Below are 26,049 nucleotides of genomic sequence, written 5' to 3' on the forward strand. Positions count from 1 at the left end.
CGGCTACAGCACTAGGCTTCGCGACTCCGAATCACAGAAACGACTGGTACGACGGCGAATGTGAACAGTTGAAAAACGAGAAGAATGCAGCATGGGCGAGAATGCTGCAACACCGTACGAGAGCGAATGAGGCACGTTACAAACAGGCGGCGCGGAACAGGCAGAACTCAGTCTTCCGGATGAAGGAGCGCCAGCAGGAAGAACGAGATCGCGAAGCGATGGAAGAGCTGTACCGCGCTAAGGACACACGAAAGTTCTACGAGAAGCTGAACCGCTCGCGCAGAGGCTTTGTGCCACAAGCCGACATGTGCCGAGATAACCACGGGAATATTCTCACGAGCGAGCGTGAGGTGGTCGAGAGGTGGCGGCAGCATTACGATGAGCACCTCAATGGCGACATTGCAAGTACCGGAGGTGGCGTGGTAACAGATCTAGGAGTATGTGCACAGGACGAAAGACTTCCGGCCCCTGACCTTCAAGAGATTGAGGAGGAGGTTGGCCGGTTGAAAAACAACAAAGCCGCTGGAGCAGATCAACTACCAAGCGAGCTTCTAAAATACGGTGGAGAAGCACTGGTGAGAGCACTACACTGGGTCATTACCAAGATTTGGGAGGAGGAAGTATTACCGGAGGAATGGATGGAAGGTATCGTGTGTCCCATCTACAAAAAGGGCGACAAGTTGGATTGCGGGAACTACCGCGCGATCACACTACTGAGCGCTGCCTACAAGATACTCTCTCAAATTTTATGCCGCCGTCTATCACCGATTGCAAGAGAGTTCGTGGGGCAATATCAGGCTGGATTTATGGGTGAACGCGCAACAACGGACCAGATGTTCGCCATCCGCCAGGTGTTGCAGAAATGCCGCGAATACAACGTGCCCACACATCACTTGTTCATCGATTTCAAAGCGGCGTATGATACAATCGATCGAGAACAGCTATGGCAGATTATGCACGAATACGGATTCCCGGATAAACTGATACGGTTGATCAAGGCGACGATGGATCGAGTGATGTGCGTAGTTCGAGTATCAGGGACACTCTCGAGTCCCTTCGAATCTCGCAGAGGGTTACGGCAAGGTGATGGTCTTTCGTGCTTGCTGTTCAACATTGCTTTGGAGGGTGTAATAAGAAGAGCGGGGATAAACACGAGTGGGACGATTTTCACGAAGTCCGTTCAGCTGCTTGGTTTCGCCGATGATATTGATATTATTGCTCGTAAATTTGAGACGATGGCGGAAACGTACATCCGACTAAAGAGTGAAGCCAGGCGAATCGGATTAGTCATTAATGTGTCGAAGACAAAGTACATGATGGCAAAGGGCTCCAGGGAGGAATCACCGCGCCCGCCACCCCGAATTCATATCGACGGTGATGAAATCGAGGCGGTTGAAGAATTCGTGTACTTGGGCTCACTGGTGACCGACGACAACGACACCAGCAGAGAAATTCAGAGGCGCATTGTGGCAGGAAATCGTGCCTACTTTGGACTCCGCAGAACTCTACGATCGAATAAAGTTCGCCGTAACACGAAGTTAACTATCTACAAAACGCTGATTAGACCGGTCGTCCTCTATGGGCACGAAACATGGACCCTACGTGCAGAGGACCAACGCGCCCTTGGAGTTTTTGAACGGAAGGTGTTGCGTACCATCTACGGCGGAGTGCAGATGGAAGACGGGACTTGGAGAAGGCGAATGAACCACGAGCTGCATCAGCTGCTGAGAGAACCAACCATCGTCCATACCGCGAAAATCGGGAGGCTACGGTGGGCGGGTCACGTCATCAGGATGTCGAGAGTCATCCGACCGGTAAAAGAAGACGTGGTGCGCAGCGAGCTAGGTGGGTCGACCAAGTGGAGGACGATCTGCGGACCCTACGCAGAGTGCGGAACTGGAGACAAACAGCCATGGACCGAGTGGAATGGAGGCGGCTACTATGTACAGCAGAGGCCACCCCGGCCTTAGCCTGACCGGTAAGGTAAGGTAAGTACGCCACATCAACGGCCGATTTTTTTTTAATTCCAGAAGTTTTGAACGTTCTACTATTTTTTTATGATTTTTAGGCTTTGAGGCCATTCTATGACAAAAAGACGTTCCATAATCCTAGTACTCACGCACAATATGATCTTTAAATTAGAGCTTAACCTAGGGCTCTTCCTGGTTTCTCCGGATTAATCCGGTTCTTGCCTATCGTCACAAAATCGCAATCCAAATGGGTCTTCTGCCACCTTTCATCTAATTCATCTAATTTTGGCACAGATTCTCCCACGTCTAGCCGATTGACTAACTACGCGACGGTATGCGTAGCGAAGGTACGTAACTTGCACAAACCTCAAACACACGACAGGTTGTGTGCTTATTAACCAACAACCTACTAGTAACGGCACTCAGATGCTATTTTATCGCCGCGTAAACGAAGCGCAGAGTGGTGTTGGTATAGTGCTCTTCTATTCCACCATTGTAGAGATTTTTATATATTCATTCCCAATAGTTTTTGCAATTCGGCTGACTGTTCCCTACATCGATCTGATGTCACTCCCTAGCTGTAAAGCACCGGAAATCGTTCAATTTTAGTTGAACTTACCTTTAGTTAGGATTGGATTTCCCACTGGTTTAATCCTTTGAAGGTTCAGATCTGCAGCTAAATCCAATTCTTGCAGAATATTGATTCGGGATACAAGCACACAGACTTAGACCGGCACTCACTCTCGAGACGGTGCCCGTATGATGCCCTATGTTTATCGATAGATAGAAATTTGTCACTATACTTCCGAGGGCAAAAATGGGAATGCTACACGTTTGTTCCGGATAACAAAGGCAACCTCCTTCTGTCCTACTTTCGGCAACACTTTTCTTCTGTGACGTTTCTCACCGTGGTCGATTATCGCTGCCGCCTCCGGAACCAATCGCCGGTGCCCGAAAGCCACTCCCTACGAATCCAAACTTTCGGCTGTCTGCGGTTCCGATGGACACAGTTCCGGCACGCAGAGATCGTTTTCCAACAGAAACAACACGGCGTAAGAAAAAGAAACTCAATTTCGTGAGCAATTTTCTTCCGCTACTCTGCGGCCCCTTTTTCTTCTTGCTTTCGATACTGCCGCTGCTGCTGGTTGTTGTTACTGTAGTCACAGTGGCCGAGCTCCACTTTTTTTTCTGTTCTTCGCACCGTCGTCGTCTTATTTTTCTTCACTTTTTTTCAGCAACCTACTCTTCTTATCCCACAGCCCACAGAAATCGAAACGCAAATTTTCTCGCACTCACGCACGTACCCCGGCGGAACAAAACTAAATCCCGATAAAAAGAATTCTCGCACTGCCTTATGGCCCAGGACGTAACGGCACTCTTGTCGCCCAGGTGGAGGATCAGCCAGCACACTTCAACCTTTTTTTTTCTTCCGCTGATTTTTGCTCACAGCAGAACCCGTCACTGTCGTAAAAAATTTCTGTCGTCACTCTCTCGTGCGGTTCCCGCAAAAGAAAAACTCACCGCGGCGAACCGTCGTCGTCGACTTTCGGAATCACAACTCCAAAAACGGGAACTCCTTTCTTTCGGCGGTGTTGCTGATGCTGTCCCGGCCTGCTGCGACCGGCTTTTTGACCAAAAGCCCCTGAATTTTCGCCGTAGATTCTCGCGTTTTTCCACTTGGCTTGGGTGAAAATTTCTTTTCTTTCCCAAGATCCGCTTCAAAAATTACACCACCTTCGATCGAGAGACACACCAAGTAGTAGAGTCAGCTCTTCTTCTCGTACTGGCTTTTTTTCGCCGCTCCTTCTTTCTGGGTTGGTGCGGCCCTGGCCACTATCGTTGAAGCCGCTCCGTCGAATTTTGGAGCGTGCTCTTCACACCCATTTGCTAACACATTTCGCAAGAGTCGAACGCTGATTTAGAAAATCGACGCTCTCATTCACTCTAACGTAACAGTTTGACGTCCGTTTAGGGAACATCCCGGAAAAAGAAACACAACATCGCTGTTTTTCATTCGGCATGGTTGGTATGATTGACAGACGGTGAAAGAAAATTACCAGTAAAGCAAATGGCATCAAGATAAGTTCCCTTTTTCGGGGGAAGGGCAACACTGTGCAACGTTCAGAATAAATAACATATTGACGGTTTTCCCCCTTATCGAACGCGACGATTTGGAACCGTCGCCATGGAAACCGTCGCGAAAACCGTCGCGAGCGTAAACGTCACTTGTTCTGTCTTAACAACGAACAGCTGATGTTGACACTTTCGATCGTCAAGCAAAACATTTACCAATAACAAATAACGTTGTTTGGACAAAAGTGGACGAATTTCTTTGAAATTCCGAAATATCGTTTTGAATTTTGGTGTTATTTGTAGATATAGTAGAATGTTATATTCTCGTAAGTATCAATATTGTACCTGCTGCAAACCAAGGAAGATAAAGTATAGTTTTTCACTCAGGAAATGTCCAATATCATTTGGCATAATGTACGACGGCAACGTGCCAGCCTCAATACAAAATATCATTGTATCTACGGATTTTTTTTCCTGGGATTATCGCGCCAACAACTCTGTGAAATTTACGGAAAAAGTAAATCAACCGTAAGTGCCTGGATTTCTTCGTATAAGCAGCATGGTGTCCTCGCGAAAAAAGAGCGGCAGCTAGTGTACAGAAAGTTTGGGACGGCAAAAAGGCAGTGGATTGTGAAATTGTACATGTCAGAACCAACCTTATTTCTTGATGAAGCACAGAAGCGATTTTTTCATAAATTTGGGACACCTATCAGTCGATCTTCAGTAGTAAGAATTCTCCACGCAGAAGGTATGAGCTGGAAGAAACTTGAACGCCGAGCAATGCAAATCCGTAATGCTGATATTTCAAAATATTGCGAGGAGCTGTCGTTCCAGTGGGATCTGCCTAATTTAGTGTTTTTGGATGAAGCTGCTTTTGATAGTCGAGACATGCTACGAAATAGAGGGTATGGGTTTGTTGGGAAAAAGTTAATTTTCCGAGGTGAGTTCCGTCGTCGTCCGCGAGTGTCAACTCTTTGTTTTCCAGGTCAAGGCGGGCTTCTTGATTCATTTATGACCAAAGGAACATTCACACGGAAGAAATTTTTCGAATGCTGTCGAACGTTTGCACTTAGTTCTGGCAGTGTCGAGACATACCCTGGTTTTAATTCTGTTTGGGTGATGGACGGGGCAAGAATACATTGTGACAAGCATATTACCATGTACTTAAGGTCACTCGGAATTGTCCCAGTATTCTTGCCAGCGTATTGTCCCTTTTATAACCCAATTGAAATAATGTTTGGGGTTATTAAACGATATTTGCGCCGTCACTACGAAGAAAACAGTTCTAAAGATCTCAAAGCGGTTGTTGGTGAGGCTTTGCTGAGCTTCAAACATTTTAACTGCACCAAAATCATGAGAAAGTGTGGATATAGCGAAGGAGGAAAGTTTGATCCCAAAGTTGGGCTCACCCAACCTTTGGACAACTTTGATTTTTGTTCTGAACTCGACTGTAAAAATGTGATCTGATAATGTAATTGAAACACGAATAAATTGGTGTTAAAACGATTCTATTGATTTATTTTGAGTAATCAATACTTTAAAATTCGAAACTTAAAATAAAGGTGTTTTTTCGAATGCTGTTTAAAATATTATTTAAAATGAATATTTCCAGTTTCTCACGAATGATCAACGTCGTCTGCATCTGTCACAGAGCTAGCCAATGTTCGACTAAGCTCACTCTCTACTGGCGCAAGTGAGCGTTGCATCGACGTCAACATTTCGTTGTAGCTTTTCAGCTGAATTTCCATTCCGGAGATGCGTTCTTCAATCTGGCTGGCTGTTGCGGACAACTGTACAGAGTGCTCTCGTAACTCTTTTACGCCTTTTTCCATTGCACGAACGATTGTCTGAGCCAAAAGTAATCCTCGTCGGTTTTCTTCCAACACCCCGGAGTCGTCATTCGGTGCAGGTTTTAGAAACGATCGAATATCATCCGGCGGGTTCTGTTTCACAAATTCACGTCTGTAACCTGGTGCCGCTTCCACATGCTCTGCCCAGTTGTTCCACACGAATGAATCTGCACTTACTTCGGGATGCAGTGACTTCAGCTCGTTAATCAGTCCTTGAAAAGATTTGTTACTCCAAGCTCCCGCTCTGTCTGGATCTTCTGGCGCTTCCAACCTCTTCACTAAATCGTATAACTTTTGATTTGCAACTGCCATCGAATAAATATGCAAGTAAACATCAACAACCTTGCCTCTCCATTTGACCATCACATCCGACTTTTCTTGCAAATCAGATGCTCGATATGTACGCTTACGCTGAAGATCTTTGAAAAGAACGTATTTATCCATGTCTTTGAACTCAGGATCCGTGTCGCCAGCCCATTTTACCTTTTTGAAGTTTTGGTCGTCATACACAATAACTTCCCGACGAATGTAACTCCTTACCGCTTCCCAAGTTTGCTCCAAAACTTCATCCGGAGAATTACCGAAAATCTGGAACTCCTTGCAAATAAGTTTCTCGGCTGTTTTCCCTTTATCGTGATGCTGCCCACGAAACTCCTTCTTGTAGCACGAAATCATAAAATCGAAGGTGCTCTCCGACGAAGTCTCCGACCTTGTTTTCGACCTCTTGCGTTTTGCAGCTGGTAAGTCGTCCGCTGGAAGGTCACTTTCAAATTCCATTTCCGGCTCTGTGACATCTTCATTTAGCTCTGCAAATTCGTCGATGTATCCATCACCATTGTCGTCGAGAAACTCTGCAGGATAATCAGCATCGGAAGGATCGCGGCCCAGGTCGGATGCGTTCGAAATCTAAAATTCAAAAAGCAATCAGCTGAACTCAAATTTTAAACGAAGAAAAAATTTCTTACCTCGTTCTCAACCATTTCCATTTTCACCATTTAAGATTATCGTTTACAACTTGATGTTGGCTATAATTTTGCGTTTTCCGGATCAAGATGATCGTAACAAAGTTCAATTACGCTCAAAAACTAGAAGCAAAGCAAAACAATTCTCAAATTGTTTACAAAACAACTCGTGAGCAAGTGACATCTCAGAAACACACGCATATCCAAAATTATCCGTTTTTTTTCCTGGCGACGACTCTCAAGCTGTTTGAAAGTGAGCAGCGCGTTTCGTTCGCAACGACATAGACAATAAAGCCTGGAACACATAGCGTCCGTTCCGTCGAGGTTTGCGTTTTTTTGACAGTTTTCTTATGGGAAATCTGTCAAACTACTGTCACGCACACGCAAACGTATGCATTGTGTGGGGCACTTAACCCATACGATGAACGATTAAAAATCAAAAGCGATGCACATAAGTTCCACAGAGAAACAGACGTAACACTTAGAACAAATTTCATTAAAAAACATCGTCACGAAAACATAATCGCACAATGCTAAGCGTTCTGTGTTTGGCCGGGCCTCCACTAGGTGGTGGTAGTGAGCAAACGTCAAACAGGAGCAAAACCGATATCAGCGCCGCGAGTGGTCAATCAACCTACTACTGAATATTTGAATCAACCGTTAAAAAGGTGATCGATGGGAAGCAATGAGAGTGTGACGTCTGTTTGTCTGTGTAAGTTCTATCATGATTGAATCGACAATGATTAAATAGTGCTGCACATAGTTTTCAAGTGTAAAAGCAACTGGTCATAATCTAAGTGCAGAACTTTTAAATTCAATATGTTATTTATTCTGAGTGTATACATGTTATAAAGAAAGAATTATGTACTTACCTTTGAAAATATCCATTATTTCGGCCGGACAATTGAATTCAACAGCACACTTTCGAGCAAAACATTTGTCTCCTGTGCGCGCCATCACGGTTTCTTGTCGTAATGCTTACTCTTAAATTTTATGTGCGCAAGTTAGCGCATTATGCTGTTACACTTGGAATATATTCTAGTAATATTACAAATCATATGTTTTACTTATAGATTTTATTACTTGCACATAAACGGGTCATTCTCTCTCTCGCCAGCAATCTATGGGGTTAGCGCACATAGAATCTATCAGTCGATTAATTTGAGTGTACCTATTATTGAGTTATTAACACGTCTGTTTCGGTTAATGGTAACAGTGGAAGTGAAATTTTTTATTTAAACATCTATGCATAGCCTACTACAATTTGTTATTCTAGGTTGCTACCAGCGGCGTCATGGTCGCAATTTTTTCCGCAGTCAAGTTCGCAGATTGTGAACAATCCTCGGTACTCACTTTACGTAATTTATGTTTAGTCCCTTACTGTCAGAGCTGTCAGATCAGTGTAACACGCTAAATAAAATTAACACAAAAGGCAATTTACACGGAAAAAAATACACGGTTATGAATATTGACCTCGCAGCACCAAATCGGAGTTCGCCAGTTGCACTAGCGAAGCGAAGTTTTCAGCGAACTTTCTGTCATTCCTCATCCGACCCGACATGCATCCCTGATGTTTTCGTTTTCAGTCCGACGCCGTGTCGACAATCACGACTTTATCCTACCTGGGCGTCTGTCAGTGTGAGCGCGCCAAATTTTTCGTGAGTGAGCGTGTGGTGTTGGTGGTTAAGGTGAAACGGTACGCTAGCCGCTATTAATTGGAAAAATTGTTTCGGTAATGTCGATCGGCTTTTTTTTTGCGAAAACGCAAACTGAAAAGTATTAATTTATTAAAAATAGTAAGCGCACGGGTACAATTGGTTAGCAAGTTCGGAATTTTGTGTGAAATTAGTTTTTGTTTTCACCATGGAAAAGTGCTTCTGACTACCATGGTCAGTTCGTCTCATTTCCCCTTAAGTTCGCTAGTAATGTAGTGAAGTTTGAGCGATGCTCATTCTTCGGTTTTCTTCCAAATCCCCAATATTTATTGGGTACCGGACTGGTCACCGAAAATTTGATCGTTTTCTTTGGTACATCGAGGTCTTGAAATTAGTCTATGTTGCTACCCAATATTATGTTTCCAGTTCAAAACCGAATTAGCGACATTTTTTCTTTTACTTCCGCTGCTTTTGCCTTGCGTTAAACACTATGTCGGAAGTGGGGCGCTGTATAGAGTACCAGGTGTACAATACAGCGCCCCACTTCCGACATTGTGTTTAACGTAAGGCAAAAGCAGCGGAAGTAAAAGAAAAAATGTCGCTAATTCGGTTTTGAACTGGAAACATAATAGCGTTCGGTTGCTATCTAACATCCCCGCTCAACCGAATAGTCCTAATTTGTTCCTAAGCGTCTCGAATTGTCCACGTGATAGTCCTTTGGTGAACAGATCTGCCAACTGCTGATTTGTTGGAATGTAGCGAATCTTGAACAGTCCTGCGTGCAGTTTTTCGCGGATGAAATTGTAGCGTATATCAACATGCTTCATCCTTCGGTGGTCACGTGGCTCCTCGGCTATACAAATGCAAGACTGGTTGTCTTCGAAAAGCGGTACGGGCTGCTGCAACTTGACTCCAAACTCCAGAACAAGATTCCGCAGCCAGATTGCTTCGCGAACTGCATTACTGAGCGAAACATATTCCGCCTCCGTTGAAGAAAGTGCAACTGTACTTTGCTTCCGAGTCGTCCATGAAACTGTTCCACCAAAAACTTTGAAGACGTTTCCTGTGATCGACTTGCGGTCATCCGAATCATTTCCCCAATCAGCATCGGCATAGCCCTCTAGCGGTTGAGAGTCTTCTAGTCTCCGGAAAACCAGTGCATGATTCACGGTTCCCTTCAGGTAACGAAGAATGCGCTTGAGGTGACTCCAGTGTACGTCCGTAGGTGCTGACAGGAATTTGCTGAAAAAGTTCACAGCTGCACTGATGTCGGGTCTTGATGAGAGTGCTAGGTATGTCAAACACCCAATTAATTCACGATACGGTTGAGCTGTTATCGGTTCATCCTTACGCCGTTCCAATTTTAGATTTGGTTCCAATGGTGTAGTTGTTGGTTTGCACTCTCTCATGCCAAATCGTTGCAGCAGGTCGCCGACGTATTTGGGCTGGCTTATCTTCAACAATCCTCGTGCTTCGTCTCGGTCTATTTTCAGGCCCAAAAACATCTTCAACTCTCCAACATCGGTCATTTCAAATTTTGATGATAGCTTCTTCTTCATTTCAGCAATCAATTCCATACGACTTGACGTCAGGATGATGTCATCAACATACAGGAGAAGATAGACTACATCGTTCCCCTTTTGCCACCAATAGAGGCAGCTATCTAACTGCGAACGTTGGAATCCAAGCTGTAGAACGAACTGATGAAATTCTGAATTCCAGCTTCGTGGGGCCTGCTTCAATCCATACAGGGATTTCTTCAGTTTGCAGACAAGATCGGGATCAGCTTGCTTGAGTCCTTCGGGTTGCCGCATGAAGATTTGCTCCTTCAACTGTCCGTTTAGGAATGCGGTTTTTACATCCATTTGATGGATATGATACCCCATTTGATTTGCTACCGCCAGTAGCACACGCACCGTGGTTCCTCTTGCTACTGGTGCGTAGCTCTCGTCGTAATCGAATCCTTTCCTCTGGGAATAGCCCTTGGCGACCAGGCGGGCCTTGTAGCGGTCGACATTCCCAGCCTCGTCGTTCTTGATTTTGAACACCCATCGACAGTCAACGATGTTCTTCCCGTGCGGCTTCGGAACGAGTTCCCAGTGTAGCGGTCCTGCCGACCGAAGGAAGCATTTCCCTCCCTGTATCGAATAAATCTAAAGATCAATGATCACCATTGATCTAAGAAAGACCCTTTATTTCCTCATGGTGCTCCACGCAATTAGTGGATTACATCACATGTGGATTTCACGGTCATGTTTATAGACCAACGCCGGTTAACCAAGAAACAAGCGATGCAAGCAGAGAGAATGCTTACTGCTTGTTGCTGGTTGACCTGGTGATATAACGTTCTCGCTCCAATGCCGGAGAAATGTTTTTCTTTTAATTTTTGTTTGTCGCCCGGCAGCGCTGACTGAACCCCAACAAGGTCTCAGTCACGCGGCCGAACTAATGAGTGGACGACGCCCGTTTTGGCTTTTCTCTTTTCTCTTATTTCTTTTCAGATCGGGAGAATGAGTTCTTGCGACGGCAAGTTAAAAGACCCGCGATTGACGCCGGGGCGGCGTTGTATTGTTGTGGTGTCTCGGGGCTGTGGTGTATTGCCCTTAGAACTTGTGTGGACCGTCGGCGTACGTTTTCGTCTCTCTGCGGTGACTTATCGGTGGTTGATCGTCGGTCGTTGTTTTGGTGGATGATCGTAGTTAAGTGTTAGAAAGATAAGTTTATAGGAAATAAAGTGCTTTAATTAATTGTGTGACTCGTTGGTCGTGAGAACAGAAAAGAAATCCAGTGCCGCGACTTTCGCCACTACATTCTGGTGACAGCGCAAAAGCGCTAAACAAGTGCAGGCACGCCGTTTGTGATTGGAAAGTGAAAAAGAATAAAAACCTATTGAAGTATCTAAGACCCAGCTGGTTACTACAGAAGAAATCGTGTAAGTGTTGCGCAGAAAACTATTAGGCGAAACAGTGTGAATCATTCAGTTGAGTAGAACTCTTGAACCGTGCACAGTTTGAGTGTGATGCTGATCTCGGATTCCTTTTAACGAAAATTGTTGTGTTACTCATCGAGTCAAAACAGAGAAGAAGTTGGACCCACTGGATACTACTGAGTCGCACATTTGCAAACCGCTTGCAAATCGATCACTGCCAGATCATTTCCTACAAGAAGAACTACGTATCTTCATCGGACCCAGCAATATGATGCCGAATAATGGGTAAGTCGAATCAATATTTTTTTTTTAATTGAGTGATTTTAAGTGCGCATGTGTATATCATTTTGGTTCTCTTAGCACAAAATGGAAGTTGCAACATTCTAATAGAATGCTATTACTGTATCTTCTTATTTGAGTTCGAGAAAGGCAAGTAACAAAAATTCCACGTAAATAAATCCTTTTTTTTATAATTATATTTGTTGGCTTTTCACATGAACTCTTGATCAAATTGAAGATTATGAACTATGAATATTGCAATCTTTGGAATGCTTGAAGATTTTATGGCAGTTTCGTTTCTCAAGATCATGTTAGTAAAACATGTAGAAAAGATATTGCAAAATTTATAAGAAAAATTTAATTTTAAACAATCATCTGATTTAATCATGTGGTTATAGAGGAACGAATCTATCAAAAATCTATCAACAATTTATTTCCCGGTTGGTTCCTCCTACTATTCTAACGGATTTGGGATCCCTTGGCCTTAAAAGAAGGTTAGGATCTATTGTAAACTATAATAGCAATTTTACCTCGATTCAACATTATCCAACCACGTATTGCAATGACATGATATTTTTTTTAAATTTATATCGTACACCTTCAAGCTGGTAATTTCAAGAATGACCAAAACGCACAATGACACAAAATAAACATGTTAGATAATGTTACAAAAAAAAAACAGCAATTCTTTTGATAAGTGTAAGAAGGGCTCCTTCCACCATTGGTGGATTAAATCAGATCCTTTTTGTTTTTAATCTCGGAATGCTTGAAAAAACAAATTTGTTTTTTTTTTTCATTTTTATTATTTTTTGTATTAATAATTATTATTACTTATTAAAAATTTAGTAAGAGGGACAATCTCCTCGCGATTTTCTTTTAATCCGTTTGCACAGACCGTCAAACTTGCCGAATGACAAGACTAGACGAGATAAGGGAGTACGTAGAGAGGGAATTTAAAAATCTCTGCAAAAGCAAAAACAGGGCAAGATCATTACAGGGTGTTCTAACGAAACAAGAGCTTCTCAAAGACCATTTAATCGAATTTGAGACACTCGTAAAAGCGTATGAGCACAGACTTAACACAGAGGACTGGAACAAATTGACTGACGATCTAGAATTCGTCAGAACACGAGTAAACCAATCGCTGAAACTTTTAAACGGGACTTCGATAGCCCCAGAAAGACTAGAAAATAGGCCAAGGAGAAATTCAGACTACTGCCTTGAAATACAAATCCCTGCATTAGGGCAAGGTGAGCCCTTAGAACAAGGAGATAGTCAGGTCTGGGAAACCCCACAATTCTCATCGTCGTTTAATAGCTCGAGAATAAGTCAAATTCAATTCCCAGAACACTTAGGTTCAAGGGAAATAACACAAGAGGAACGTAGCTGTCAGGATCACTCAGAAGAAATTGATCTGGACAACACGAGCTTCATTAAAACATTAGACAATCTTAAATTAAAATTTTATAAATATAGTGGGATACTAAATAAATCATTTAGTAAAATGGCAAACCCTGTCCCATATGATTTACCCATGGTAACAGCGGTCCAGTGTATTCCCGAATTTCACGGAAAACCAGAGGAACTTCAACCATTCCTCATTCAAATAGAATACTTTGCTAATGGTATTCCAGAGGGAACTCCACACACACCACTATTGAACGTGGTGTATACAAAGCTGAGAGGGGAGGCACTACTTCGCCTCCAGGACATCCAAGATGTGACATGGCCGGGGATGAAGGAAAAATTAAAAAAGACTTTCCAGCTGGAAAAAAGTATCGGTTCACTTATAAAAGAAATAGAAACACTAAACCAGGGCGGCACAGAATCATTCGACAGTTATAAAACACGTGCGATGAAGTTGTACCGGTATATTAGCACCATGCCAGACCATGGGAACGATTCCTACGTAGGATCGACATTACGTAAACATTTCCTGGGAGGACTCTGTAGTCGCGCGCTAGCACTAACGGGGAAATCCCAGAGGGATAAAACTTTTCCGGAACTCCTGAAATGGCTCGAGAGAGAATATGAGGAAGAGGAAGAATTAAGAGACATTCATAGGCGAATACAACCAGGTCGGGTTGATAAGCCACGAGGCAATAATAACAACAACAATTACAACCGCAACAACAACAATTACAACCGCAACAACAACAATTACAACCACAACAACAACAATTACAACCAGAACAACAACAATTACAACCGCAACAACAACAATTACAACCACAACAACAACAATTACAACCAGAACAACAACAATTACAACCAAAACAACAACAATTATAACCACAACAACTACAACAACAATGGTTATAATCAACATAACAACAATAGGGCCATTAACAATAATAGGAATGGAAGCGGACCAAGTAACCAAAATGGACCAAGATACCAAAATAATGACAACTTTAGGGAAGGAAACCATAATAACTACGGTCAAAGAGGGCAACAGCAGAACCCACAAAGAAATCGGGACGAAGGATACCATCAAAGGAATTTCGATCACCCGTCAGACCAGCGACGTGACGGTTCAAAAAACTGAATAGACGGGATTCCGGTGACTCACAGGGATCCCGACATAAACATTGTTTAGTTACAGACGCAGTTGAGCACCGAAACACAGAACCAAAAAAAAAACAAGATCACATTAAGGAAGGGGTAGTTCCCATCAAATTCACTAAGGACGAGCGATTTTGTATAGAGATCAGCACACTTGAAGCCCCAACAAAAATCACCGAGTTTTTGTTAGACACGGGAGCACAAGTAAATCTCATAACTGCCAAACGAGCAAAAGAAATCGGAGTAGAAACAATTGATACCAGAAAATTCTTATGTATCCAAGGGATAACAAAAAACACTATAAGGACGATTGGTTCAATATGGGTCAGTCTGAAAATAGCGGATTTTGTAATACCAACCGAGTTTTATGTTGTCCAAGACCTTAGCATACCAGCGATTCTTGGAGCAAAGTTCCTTAAAAAACACTTATATTCCATTGAAGAAAACTTCAAAGCAGGGGTTTTCAAAACGAATGCCATGGAAAGACTACCTTACATGCAAGAAGACCGAGTAAGTTGGGATATCTTAGATTTCATCCTACGAGGTATTGGAGACCCGAAAAAAATTGAAGATTATGTACAGCCGGAAGAATTAAGTGATTCCGAGTCTATGTACCAGGAGGAAACATACACTAAAGAAGAAGAATACTTCGAAAACACTTTAGTGAATGATGATTTAGTAAAGTTAAATCGGGAAATGGGAGAGGTTTTCATTGCCAGAAAACATACATCTGGATTCGAACACACAATGGAACACCCTCAGCCAACGACAAACAAAGAAATGATAGATCTAGACGGAAATATGGATTATGATGTAGTCGGAAACCGAAATTGGAAAAAATTAGAGGGACAAGAACGTTTAAACAAACTCATGGGTAGAGTTAAATTGGATCACTTAAACGAGGGAAATAAGGAAAATATCTTCCCCATGATCAAGGAATTTGAAGATGTCTTTTTCTTAGAAGGAGATGACTTAACGTTTACTGATGCCGCTACCCACGAGATTGAAACAACGTCAAATATTCCCATTAATAAGCGACAGTATCGGTTCCCGGAGGCTACGAAAAAACATATCAACGAGCAAGTAGATGAGATGCTGGAGCAAGGAATCATACGACCAAGTAAGAGCCCCTGGAATGCACCCGTATTGTGCGTGCCAAAGAAGCCTGACGCAAATGGGAATAAAAGATACAGGATAGTCGTTGACTTCAGGTCTCTGAACACAGTGACAAAACAATTTGTATACCCGATTCCAATAATCGACGAATTGTTGGATACTATCGGAAATAACAAATACTTTTCAACATTAGATTTAAAATCGGGATTTTACCAAGTCCCTATACACCCAAAGGATGCGGCCAAAACAGCTTTTTCTACTCCTAAGGGTCACTTCGAGTTCACGAGAATGCCGATGGGACTGAAAAATAGCCCATCCACATTCCAAAAACTAATGAACACAGTTTTATACGGACTTGGAGAAATAAAAGCAATAGTCTACCTTGACGACATAATTATTTTTGGGGAAACGATCGAGGAACATAATTCCAATCTATACCGTGTTTTGGAAGCACTTCGAAAACATAATCTGAAGTTAGAACCAGAAAAATGTCATATCCTTAAGGAAGAAATTCAGTACTTGGGGCACATAGTTGACCAGGATGGAATTCGACCGATGGGTAACAATGCTGAAGCAATTAAAAACATGAAGCGTCCCGCAACTGTGAAACAGGTGCGCTCATTTTTGGGATCAGTAAATTTTTATGGAAAATTTATACCTAATATTGCGAGACTAAGGAAACCATTAAACGATTTACTAAAGAAAGATGTTAAATTCGTATGGACCAACGAATGCGAAAAAGCTTTCAATCAACTACGGGAATATCTGTCATCAGAACCATTACTGGTCAGACCAGACTACGATGATACATTTGTAATTACAACGGACGCCAGCAATTATGCAATAGGAGCAGTATTATCGAATGAGAAAACGACAGACAGACCGATAGCATTCGCTAGTAGAGCGTTAGTAGGTGCAGAGGTTAGGTACCACACCATTGAAAAGGAGCTTCTAGCTATCGTATGGGCTTGCGAGCACTTTAGACATTACATATATAACCAACGGTTCATCGTTTATACCGATCATCGACCTCTAGTTTCGATTTGGCGCCTTAAAGAATCATCTCCTACACTAACTAGATTAAGGTTGAAGATGCAGGGCCTCGAGTGTGACATACGCTACAAACAGGGAAAAGAAAACGTTGTAGCAGACTTTTTATCACGACTACCAGGAACTGAAAGCCACAATCATGATAATGAAATAAGTAAAGCGACCATCGCGGTAGTAACTAGACTTCAACGCAAAAAGAACGAACAAAATGAAGTGTTGGACAGTGGTATTACCCCAGACGAAGCGGAAAAAAATCAAGGTAATGAATTGTTCGATATCGATCCTTTTCCCTGTGACGAAAAGACTGATAGAGAAAATGAACCAGAAAACGTATACGAAGAATATTTAGAGCAAGTCAATGAAGATATGATAGACATTGAGAAGCTCGAAATTTCGAATACCCTGACCAACGACGCGGCAGATGTCAGACTGGTTATCTTGAATAGCAGGACGGCTCACAAGGAAATGTCACAGTTATGTGAACTACCACATGGGATAAAGGACCATGTTGACAAAGGATATATATCTATACCAGATATGACTATCATCGGGTTCATTCTGGATGGTAAAAATAATTCGCTTATAAATAGTAAGAACTTCTTTTACAAGCTCCATGAGACATTAAGGAGAAACTTAGCCTTCATGACTGAAGCAAAAAATCTCCATGTCATTTCATTTCGAAAAATTAAGCAATTCGAGATATTAGGAATGCTTCAATTTATGGCAGGCAAATTTAATAAACACATGTCTTTGTACAATGCTGAATCAGAACGCATTCCAGTAGAAAAAAATCAAGTCGAAACCATCCTTCGCGAATTCCATGATGCACCCCTAGGCGGTCATGTAGGAGCCAGACGAATGAGGAACAGGATTAAAACCCTATTTACATGGGAAAATATGAGGCGAGACATAGAGAATTACACAAAACAATGTGACTCGTGTCAAAAGAATAAAATCAGGAAAGCCCACAAAATCCCAATGAAGATCACGACCACATCCATAGAACCTTTTGAAAAAGTTTATATGGATATTGTTAACTTACCGGATTCAAACAATGCCAATAAATACGGTTTAGTTATACAAGATGACCTTACGAGATATCTAACAGTCGCTGCCATGGCAAATCAAGAAAGCCACACCGTAGCCAAAACATTTGTAGATAACTTCATATGTAAATTTGGTGCCCCTATGGAACTCGTAACCGATAACGGTGCAAATTTCGTTAGCAAACTAATGAAAAACGTTTGCAAAATTTTGAAAATAAAGAAAATTACAACCACAGCATACCACCCACAGGCAAATCTCGTTGAAAGGTCCAATAGGGAATTGAAAATCTATTTACGGCAATTTATTGGTGGAGATCCTCAAACATGGGATCAACTCCTTCCACACTTCACATTCCAGTATAACACCACGATCAATTCGTCAACTGGTTTTACACCATTCGAATTGTTATATGGCAGAGCCGCAAGAATTCCGAACTCAATCTACAAGATGAGAGATATGGAATTGACCTATTCCGATTACGCCGATGAACTCAAATCCACCTTAAAACGCCTTCACGATAAAGCACGAGAAAATCTGCTAATATCGAAAAAGAAACGAAAGGAGATTTATGACAAGAAATCAAAGGAATGGCAGCCAATGTGGGGTGACAGGGTCCTTGTAAAAGCCAATCCTACGGGTACGGGACAAAAATTACAGGCTTTATGGAGAGGACCATACGAAATAATTAGTTTTCCGAGCGACCAAACTACAGTTATCAAAAACGGAAAACGATTGGAAAGAGTTCATAACAACAGGTTATGTAAATATAATGAATGATCACATGAACTCAAGACCTCATGACTTGCAAATGTGACAAATTATTTAATTGTAGTTGTGATATAACCAAGCTTACGAAATGAGAATAGTAATACAGGATTTTTTTTTTTCATTTGTTTCGTTTCGTCTTCTAGGAACATCTTCCTGATCTTGCAACTAATATGGCTAGTGCGAGGGGAATTCATTTTAGAAACCCGGGAAGAGCCATTGTTGAGAATGGGAACCTACTCTATGAAGGTAAGATTCCCAGTACTAGAATTAGAAAGGGGTAGGTTGGCGATAGAGAATACGTTGTCTAATTATGGAACGGCGTGCGGGTTATTGAAACGTTTAGTAATAACTTCGCATTGTACGCTCTTAGCAGATGACTTAAAAGTCGCATTAAATAATAGTAGGGGGATAAACGAGTTCGTGAAAGGGTTTTTCCCATCAAGAAAAAGCCGGGGATTCATCACAGCTATCGGAGGGATGGACTCAGACGATAGAGTGAGAATAGACACGAACTTGGATAAGCTTCGGAAAAACGAAGAATCCATTAAATTGAACCTTGATCACCAAACCGCAACAATAGACGCGATGTATAAATTCGTGGATGGGTCAATGGTGCATCTAGATGGGAAATTAAAAGGGATATTAAAGAACTTCGACGAAATGCAAAAATTGGTACGAGACGATCTAAATTTTACGAGTACGGTGAAAAGTACAGTAGAATTAGAGACAGAACTCATTGAAATGGGATTTAGAATTCAATCCCTATTAAACAATTTAAATAAACAGCAAAATATAATTTTGCAAATCCTCTTGCGCAAGGACAACAGTATGGCATGGTACGTTCAGCTATTCGAACCAGCAGTATTGCTACGAACCTTAGAGGAAGCTGAACGAAACGTTGCACAAAACCTTGAATTCCCGAAGAAGCCGAATAACGGTCTAGTACCGGAAATTCTAAGGCTAGCGGATGTTTCGTTTGTAACGGAAAACAATCAGATGCTAGTAATGGACCTTAGGTTACCTCTGGTGACAAAAAGGAAGTTCCAGGCGTTGAAAGGAGATTTTATTCCGCAAATCAACGGAACAATCGTAATGTCCATAAATCTAGAAAAGAATATAATTATTGAAGAAAAAACGAGCTCGTGGGGATTTGTCTTATCATATGCCGAGTTCTAGGAGTGTGAGAAATTTTTGTCTTACAGAATCTGCAACAAGAAGGCGAAAGAAATAAATTTGTCGTCAGAAAATGAATGCGTTTTGAATTTAATGTATAGGAATTCAACGGAAAACTGCCGAATAAAATTATTGAAAATAAACCACGACGCCTGGTTCGAAACAGGACAATCGAATGTTTGGGAATATGCTACTCCAAACGAGTTAAAGGTAGATATATTTCATGGGGACAACCACACCAGTCTAACCATCAGGGGAACAGGCCAAATGAGGTTAACCCCTGGTATGGTAATTAAAACAAGGCATATTAAAATTGAGTATGTAGATACGAAGATATCAGAAAACGTACCTATAAGAAGGAAATCAAACTAGGCGATTATGAATTTTACGTGGGATGAACATAGCACGAAATTAATCCCAGCGTTAAGTGAAAACATTTCAAAAATTTCATTCTACGATCGTAAGAAACTTTTTGACCTAGGAGTCGATGTAGATGTTCTCAAAATTGAGAAACCTTTTCTGGAAAACTTAATTTACTCACCCCTTTCTTCGGGGTGGACAGTTACAACCGTAGGAACAGGCGCATTGATAATGTTAGTATTTTTAATTGTTCTTTTTATCTGCTGCTTTAGAGGACGAATATCATGTTCGAATCAGAGCGGATATAACTCTACTGATCCAATCAAACAGAGACCAAGTTGTCCCCCTCCCCAAAAGCCCACATTAAGGAATAAAGATATAGTTCACTTAGGGGTTATCACCCCACGGGAAACGGTCCGTCACGATGAGCTAATAGAGAAAATGACGGATATTTTGTCGAATCCAGAGATGAAGTCTCATGGAACAATTATGTTACGGAGAGAAGGTAGCCGAAGCCTACCGATAATAGAAGAAATAGAGAGTGACTACATGATACCAAACACATTACCTATTACAGAAAGAGCGATTGATATGAATAATACCAGTGCAAATATAAGCGAAAATCATATTCATCTGTCACCGCTCAGGATAAAGTGGTAAATTAAATTAATGAAAAATGAGAGGAATTTCATACCCTCAATAAATACAAAATGAAAATTAAAAGTGAAATGGAGAGGAATTTCATACCCTCTATAATAATAAAATGAAAACTTAATTGAAATGAGAGGAATTTCATAACCTCTATAAAAATAAATGAACATTAATCAAAAATGAGAGGAATAGAATACCCTCAGTAAATAATAAAATGAAACATTGAAAGGGAAGTAAGAGAGGAATTACATAACAAAAAAAAAAATATTGATAAACTATGAGCCTACAGCTAATTTATAACAATGAATGTGTCCGTCAAACTCAGTTTTTGAATGTACCGAAGGGCTGGAAAACCAGAGTAACTACTATTCTGTAAGGGCCATAGATATCAAAGAACAAAGAAAAATAAATGATCAAGGAGAGGAAAACACACCCTCCAGGAATACAGAAAATACAAGGAAATAATTGAAGAAAAATAATAAAGAAGAGGAATACACACCCTTCAGTAACATAATAAACGGAAAATTTGAACGAAAGGAGAGATGATTTAGGAGAGGAACACGTACCCTCCAATGATTTAATAGTACAGAAACTAAAACGAGAGCAAAATTAAGCGTTTTTTTAAAAACGAATATGAAAACTTAAGAGAATTAAGAGAGGATTTACAAAAGCCCTCTGAAAATTTAAATGAAATTATGAGAAAATTTAAAACACAGAAAGGAGACAAAGCAAATGTCTACACATTTTGATGAAAGAGGAAATCCAAAACCTCCACGAAATAATGAAATATTAAGAGAGATTAGAGGAACCCATATCCTCTGTAAAAATAATATGGAATGATATTTACAATTTGGTTTTATACACAAGTTAATCAAGAGAAATGGAGTATACTTACAGGCCCAACCTACAACCTCAAAAGGGAAAGGGGTGGAGCAATGCCGGCAGCCAAGGACTTGCCACAACAAACGGAAAAGGACGAAAAAGTAAGGTACCTAGAGACTCGGTGAGTTCATTTTATTTTTAAGCTTTTGCGGATATGCAAGAAAGATAAATAGATTATTGCCTTGCATCCCTGCAACATTATGATGTAGTATGTAAGTTTGTTGTTTTTTGTTTTTTCTCCGGCAGTGTCTCGAAAAAAAAAATTTTTTTATTCATATAGTGAAATCCAGATTTGATGGAATATAAAATGCAAATTGTTTTTGGTTGACAGAAATGATCTTCTGAAGATGTTTCAATTGTGATCAATTGTTTTTTTTTTCCTTACTTTCAAGTTTGTCACATAATTTGCCGAAGGCATAAGGCTAATGAAGTAGGCCAATTCATGATGAAATATTTGATTAATATTACATTACACATGTATTAAGTTTATTACATTATTATTAATATTACACATGTATTAAGAAAAAAGGCAAAAAAAAAACATTTTTCGAAAAAAAAAAAACAATATTCGAAAATATATATTAAAAAAAAACAATATTCGAAAAAAAAAAAAGTAAGATATTTTCGAAAAAAAAAACAAAAAAAAAACATTCGAAAAAAAAAAAGTATTTCGAAAAAAATATAATTAAATGCCATTTTTAAAAGTTCACAAAATATAGTTCGTATTTAATTCGTGCTTTTTACTCTTTAAAAATAAGGGAGTATTTCTTTTACTTTTTATTTGACTGATTAACTTAATTGATATAGGAGACGGAATTTGAATTTTTCGTAGGGACAGAATAGGGTCAGAAGGATCATGGAGCGGTAGTCTGCGATGCTAGTCATGCCGACAAGGACGAGCCGTTGGGAGTTGCCCGATCAAGACAAACAAGGTTTACACGTTTGAAGGTCATGGTTTAGCGCCGTTGGAGAAATGCTGGGATGTTGCTGCATAAATTGCCATGTTAGACCGGAAATCCTAGTCTTTGATTTCGGGAGTAAGTTATGCATTTGGAATGGGAAGAATATTCCGAGCTGTGCCAAGGGAGGAGTCATTAGGCATCTGAAATGCTTCGCAAGAGTACTATATGACATGTGCCAGCTGAATCCGACAAACTTCACGGAGTTGAACGGTGACATGGAAGAGACACTCGACGAATCTCTGAGAGTGGTTCGATGGAATGGGAATGCTGATTGGTAGCTGAAACTACTCAACACATGAAAACGACTTTGTGCAGATAGAAGGTTACGTGCAATGGAAGGATGTTGGTTACTATTTTGGAGGTATTCCGAGTTTAAAGAATATGGCGGTTGGTTGAGAGATTTCGTTCAATGGACAACCCTACAAATAACCCGTTTTTGGTGCTTGAAATCTAGTTTCGGTCGATGAATTTCTACTGCAACACAAACACGAAGCGGCATTTTGATAGACTCGAGCGTCTGGAGGAAGGTGAATCATCTTAGAGTAGGGAAAGAAATAAGGATTAGTTTGGTTCGTTTTTGCAAGATAATCTTTAACCCGCAAATATATACGCTAGCCGAATGCCTACTGCAAGTTTTTCTTTGCTTCACAAATAAAAACTTAATTTAAGGGGGGGCGGATGTAGCGGTCCTGCCGACCGAAGGAAGCATTTCCCTCCCTGTATCGAATAAATCTAAAGATCAATGATCACCATTGATCTAAGAAAGACCCTTTATTTCCTCATGGTGCTCCACGCAATTAGTGGATTACATCACATGTGGATTTCACGGTCATGTTTATAGACCAACGCCGGTTAACCAAGAAACAAGCGATGCAAGCAGAGAGAATGCTTACTGCTTGTTGCTGGTTGACCTGGTGATATAACGTTCTCGCTCCAATGCCGGAGAAATGTTTTTCTTTTAATTTTTGTTTGTCGCCCGGCAGCGCTGACTGAACCCCAACAAGGTCTCAGTCACGCGGCCGAACTAATGAAGCCAGAGTGGACGACGCCCGTTTTGGCTTTTCTCTTTTCTCTTATTTCTTTTCAGATCGGGAGAATGAGTTCTTGCGACGGCAAGTTAAAAGACCCGCGATTGACGCCGGGGCGGCGTTGTATTGTTGTGGTGTCTCGGGGCTGTGGTGTATTGCCCTTAGAACTTGTGTGGACCGTCGGCGTACGTTTTCGTCTCTCTGCGGTGACTTATCGGTGGTTGATCGTCGGTCGTTGTTTTGGTGGATGATCGTAGTTAAGTGTTAGAAAGATAAGTTTATAGGAAATAAAGTGCTTTAATTAATTGTGTGACTCGTTGGTCGTGAGAACAGAAAAGAAATCCAGTGCCGCGACTTTCGCCACTACACCAGGTCTCGTTTTTACGCAGTGACTCCAGCTCACTCTCGATGGCTGTCTTCCAATGGTTCCAGTCGTCTCGCTGCCGTAGCCCTTCAATCGTTGTCGGCAGGTTCTCTACGAACGATTCAGCATTCAGCGCAAACGCCCTCGTCGAATCGTGGTCATCGGAAACACCTGAGAAACATTCAGCAGCAGTAGTTGCCCTTGAGCCGGTAATAAAATCTAAAAACTTACCGGGAAGTCTGCGCTCCCGTTCGCTGCGCCTCGTGACCACTTCTGCGGGGCAGTTGACACGTTCTGGTTGCGAAGGGAGCGCGCCGGTTTCATCGTCATCAATAGGCTTGTCATCATCGGATGTCAGGTAATCTTCAAATTCATCTCGTTCTTCTTCAGATTGATAATCGATCGCATTAACAGGCTCCTCAGGTTCGGAGTGCGGTTCCAGTACCGCATGGTCATCTGAAGCTTCCGACTCCGCATAGCTTCGGCACAGCGTCCGGCTGGACACCTTCTGCTCCTCAGCACCACGCCTCTTCTCGTCGAATATCACATCTCTCGAAACGAATATCTTCCTCTTGCGCGAATCCCAAATTCGATATCCATTCGTAGTGTAGCCGACCATGATGTTCTCAGCTCAATATTCATCTTGTACAGCTGGCCGGTCCGCTGACCTGTGGCAACCACGCGTCCATTCTTCAAAACCGCCACTTTACCGTTGGAAATGTTCACAGCCATGTCGTTGTCTTCAACTCGTCGCACGGAGAACAAGTTGCACTCCAGTTCCGGGACGTACAAAACTTCTTCAACCACCGCCGGGAGCTTCTGGTCACCGACGATCATATTCACTCTCACCGTCCCCGCATATTCCGCTGTAATCGCTTGACCAGATTTGGCTTCTGATATACGCACCTTTTTCGCCAACGGGTGTAGCTCCTCGAAGAACGCCTTGCTTCTAACCATATGGTCGGTGGCTCCAGAGTCAAGATACCAGTCGACATTCATATCCGCCGTTGTCCTGGTAACCGTAGACAAACAGTCCTCCGTGGTAGCGACGAAAGCCAACTCCGTTTCCTCGGCAACGTTTGCTCGATATTTTGACTTCCGATACGATTTTCCTCCGCTTTGACGGTTGCCTTGACGATCAGACTCGTTTGGTGAAAAATTGTCCGGACACTCCGCTCGCTTGTGCCCAAACTTACCGCAACCGTAGCACTTCAGTCCCGTCTTTTTACCTGCAAACGCCGCATCGCTCACGTGTCCAGCTTCATCATCGTGGCTTGAATTCGCTCTCTTCACTTGTTCATCCAGAAGCCGCTTTTTCACATACTCCAGAGTTAGCTGTTGGGGTTGGATCGTCTCCAGAGCAGTGATGAGCGCTTCGTAGGACTTCGAAAGTGCCAGCAGCAACTGACACACGACGTCTTCTTCCTGCAGATTGACTTCAACCGCCCTCAGCTCGCGCAGAATCTTCTCGAACCGCAGCAAAAATTGCTTCACATCGCCACCTTCAGGCAATTTCAGTTCTTGAAACCTTTTCTTGAGGATCAACTTGCCAGCGATTCCCACACGTTCGAAAGCGTTCCGGAGAGCGTTCCAGACATCTTTGGCCGTCTTCTTATCCTTCACGTACTCCAATTGGTCTTCCGCGATCCGATGAATCAGCAGGTTCTTGCACTTCCGATCCAGGGCCCATCGAGCTTCGAGCAATTTCTTCTTCTCGGCACGTACCTCAGCAGAGTCGGTCGCCAGATCCCTCGAATACTCCTCCTCGTCGATGGCCTTCGTCAAGCAACCCAGCATGTTCTTGTCCTCGAGTAGAACTTCGATCCGGAACTTCCAATTGCCAAAGTTGGATCCATCGAACAACCAAAGCTTGTCCTCCGTCATCTTGATGAATTTCGTTGCTTCCGAAAAAAATAATTACTTTTCAACTCCTTCCTTTCTGTCCTGGGCCAATAACCTATTGAGTTATTAACACGTCTGTTTCGGTTAATGGTAACAGTGGAAGTGAAAATTTTTATTTAAACATCTATGCATAGCCTACTACAATTTGTTATTCTAGGTTGCTACCCACTAGCGTTCGGTTGCTATCTAACACCTATTAGGCCATATATACATATAAATATTATATGAATAGTGCTGAGAATAATACTCTTTACTCAGCTCTCTGTGAAGTGAGATTTGCTCCACGGCTTCACATAGATTTAGTAAAGACGCAGACAGACGTTCAAGTTTGACTCAGCAGCTTGTGTAAAAAACATGGCCGCCACAAATTGCCAAGTGGCAATCAGCGAGCAGATGGCGTAGCGACGTTCATATTCAATCGCTGCCTCACATGTACGTTGCGACCAGGGGACCCGCATGCGGC

The 26,049-nt window shown here is 42.0% G+C and overlaps 1 protein-coding gene across 1 annotated transcript; it reads left to right on the plus strand.

Annotated features, from left to right (window-relative positions):
• The first annotated feature begins 4,297 nt into the window (after positions 1 to 4,297).
• LOC134287006 (uncharacterized) lies at positions 4,298 to 5,526 on the plus strand. The gene has a single exon (XM_062848718.1). It carries the CDS (start codon positions 4,434 to 4,436, stop codon positions 5,508 to 5,510), a length of 1,077 nt encoding a protein of 358 aa, XP_062704702.1. The 5' UTR covers positions 4,298 to 4,433; the 3' UTR covers positions 5,511 to 5,526.
• The last annotated feature ends 20,523 nt before the right edge of the window (positions 5,527 to 26,049 follow it).

This window comes from Aedes albopictus, chromosome 1, assembly GCF_035046485.1.
Source record: "Aedes albopictus strain Foshan chromosome 1, AalbF5, whole genome shotgun sequence".
In the NCBI taxonomy this organism is placed as follows: Eukaryota; Metazoa; Arthropoda; class Insecta; order Diptera; family Culicidae; genus Aedes; species Aedes albopictus.

Excerpts from the sequence above, each read along its gene's own strand:
- LOC134287006 (XM_062848718.1), top strand. The coding sequence starts at position 4,434 with ATGTCCAATATCATTTGGCATAATGTACGACGGCAACGTGCCAGCCTC.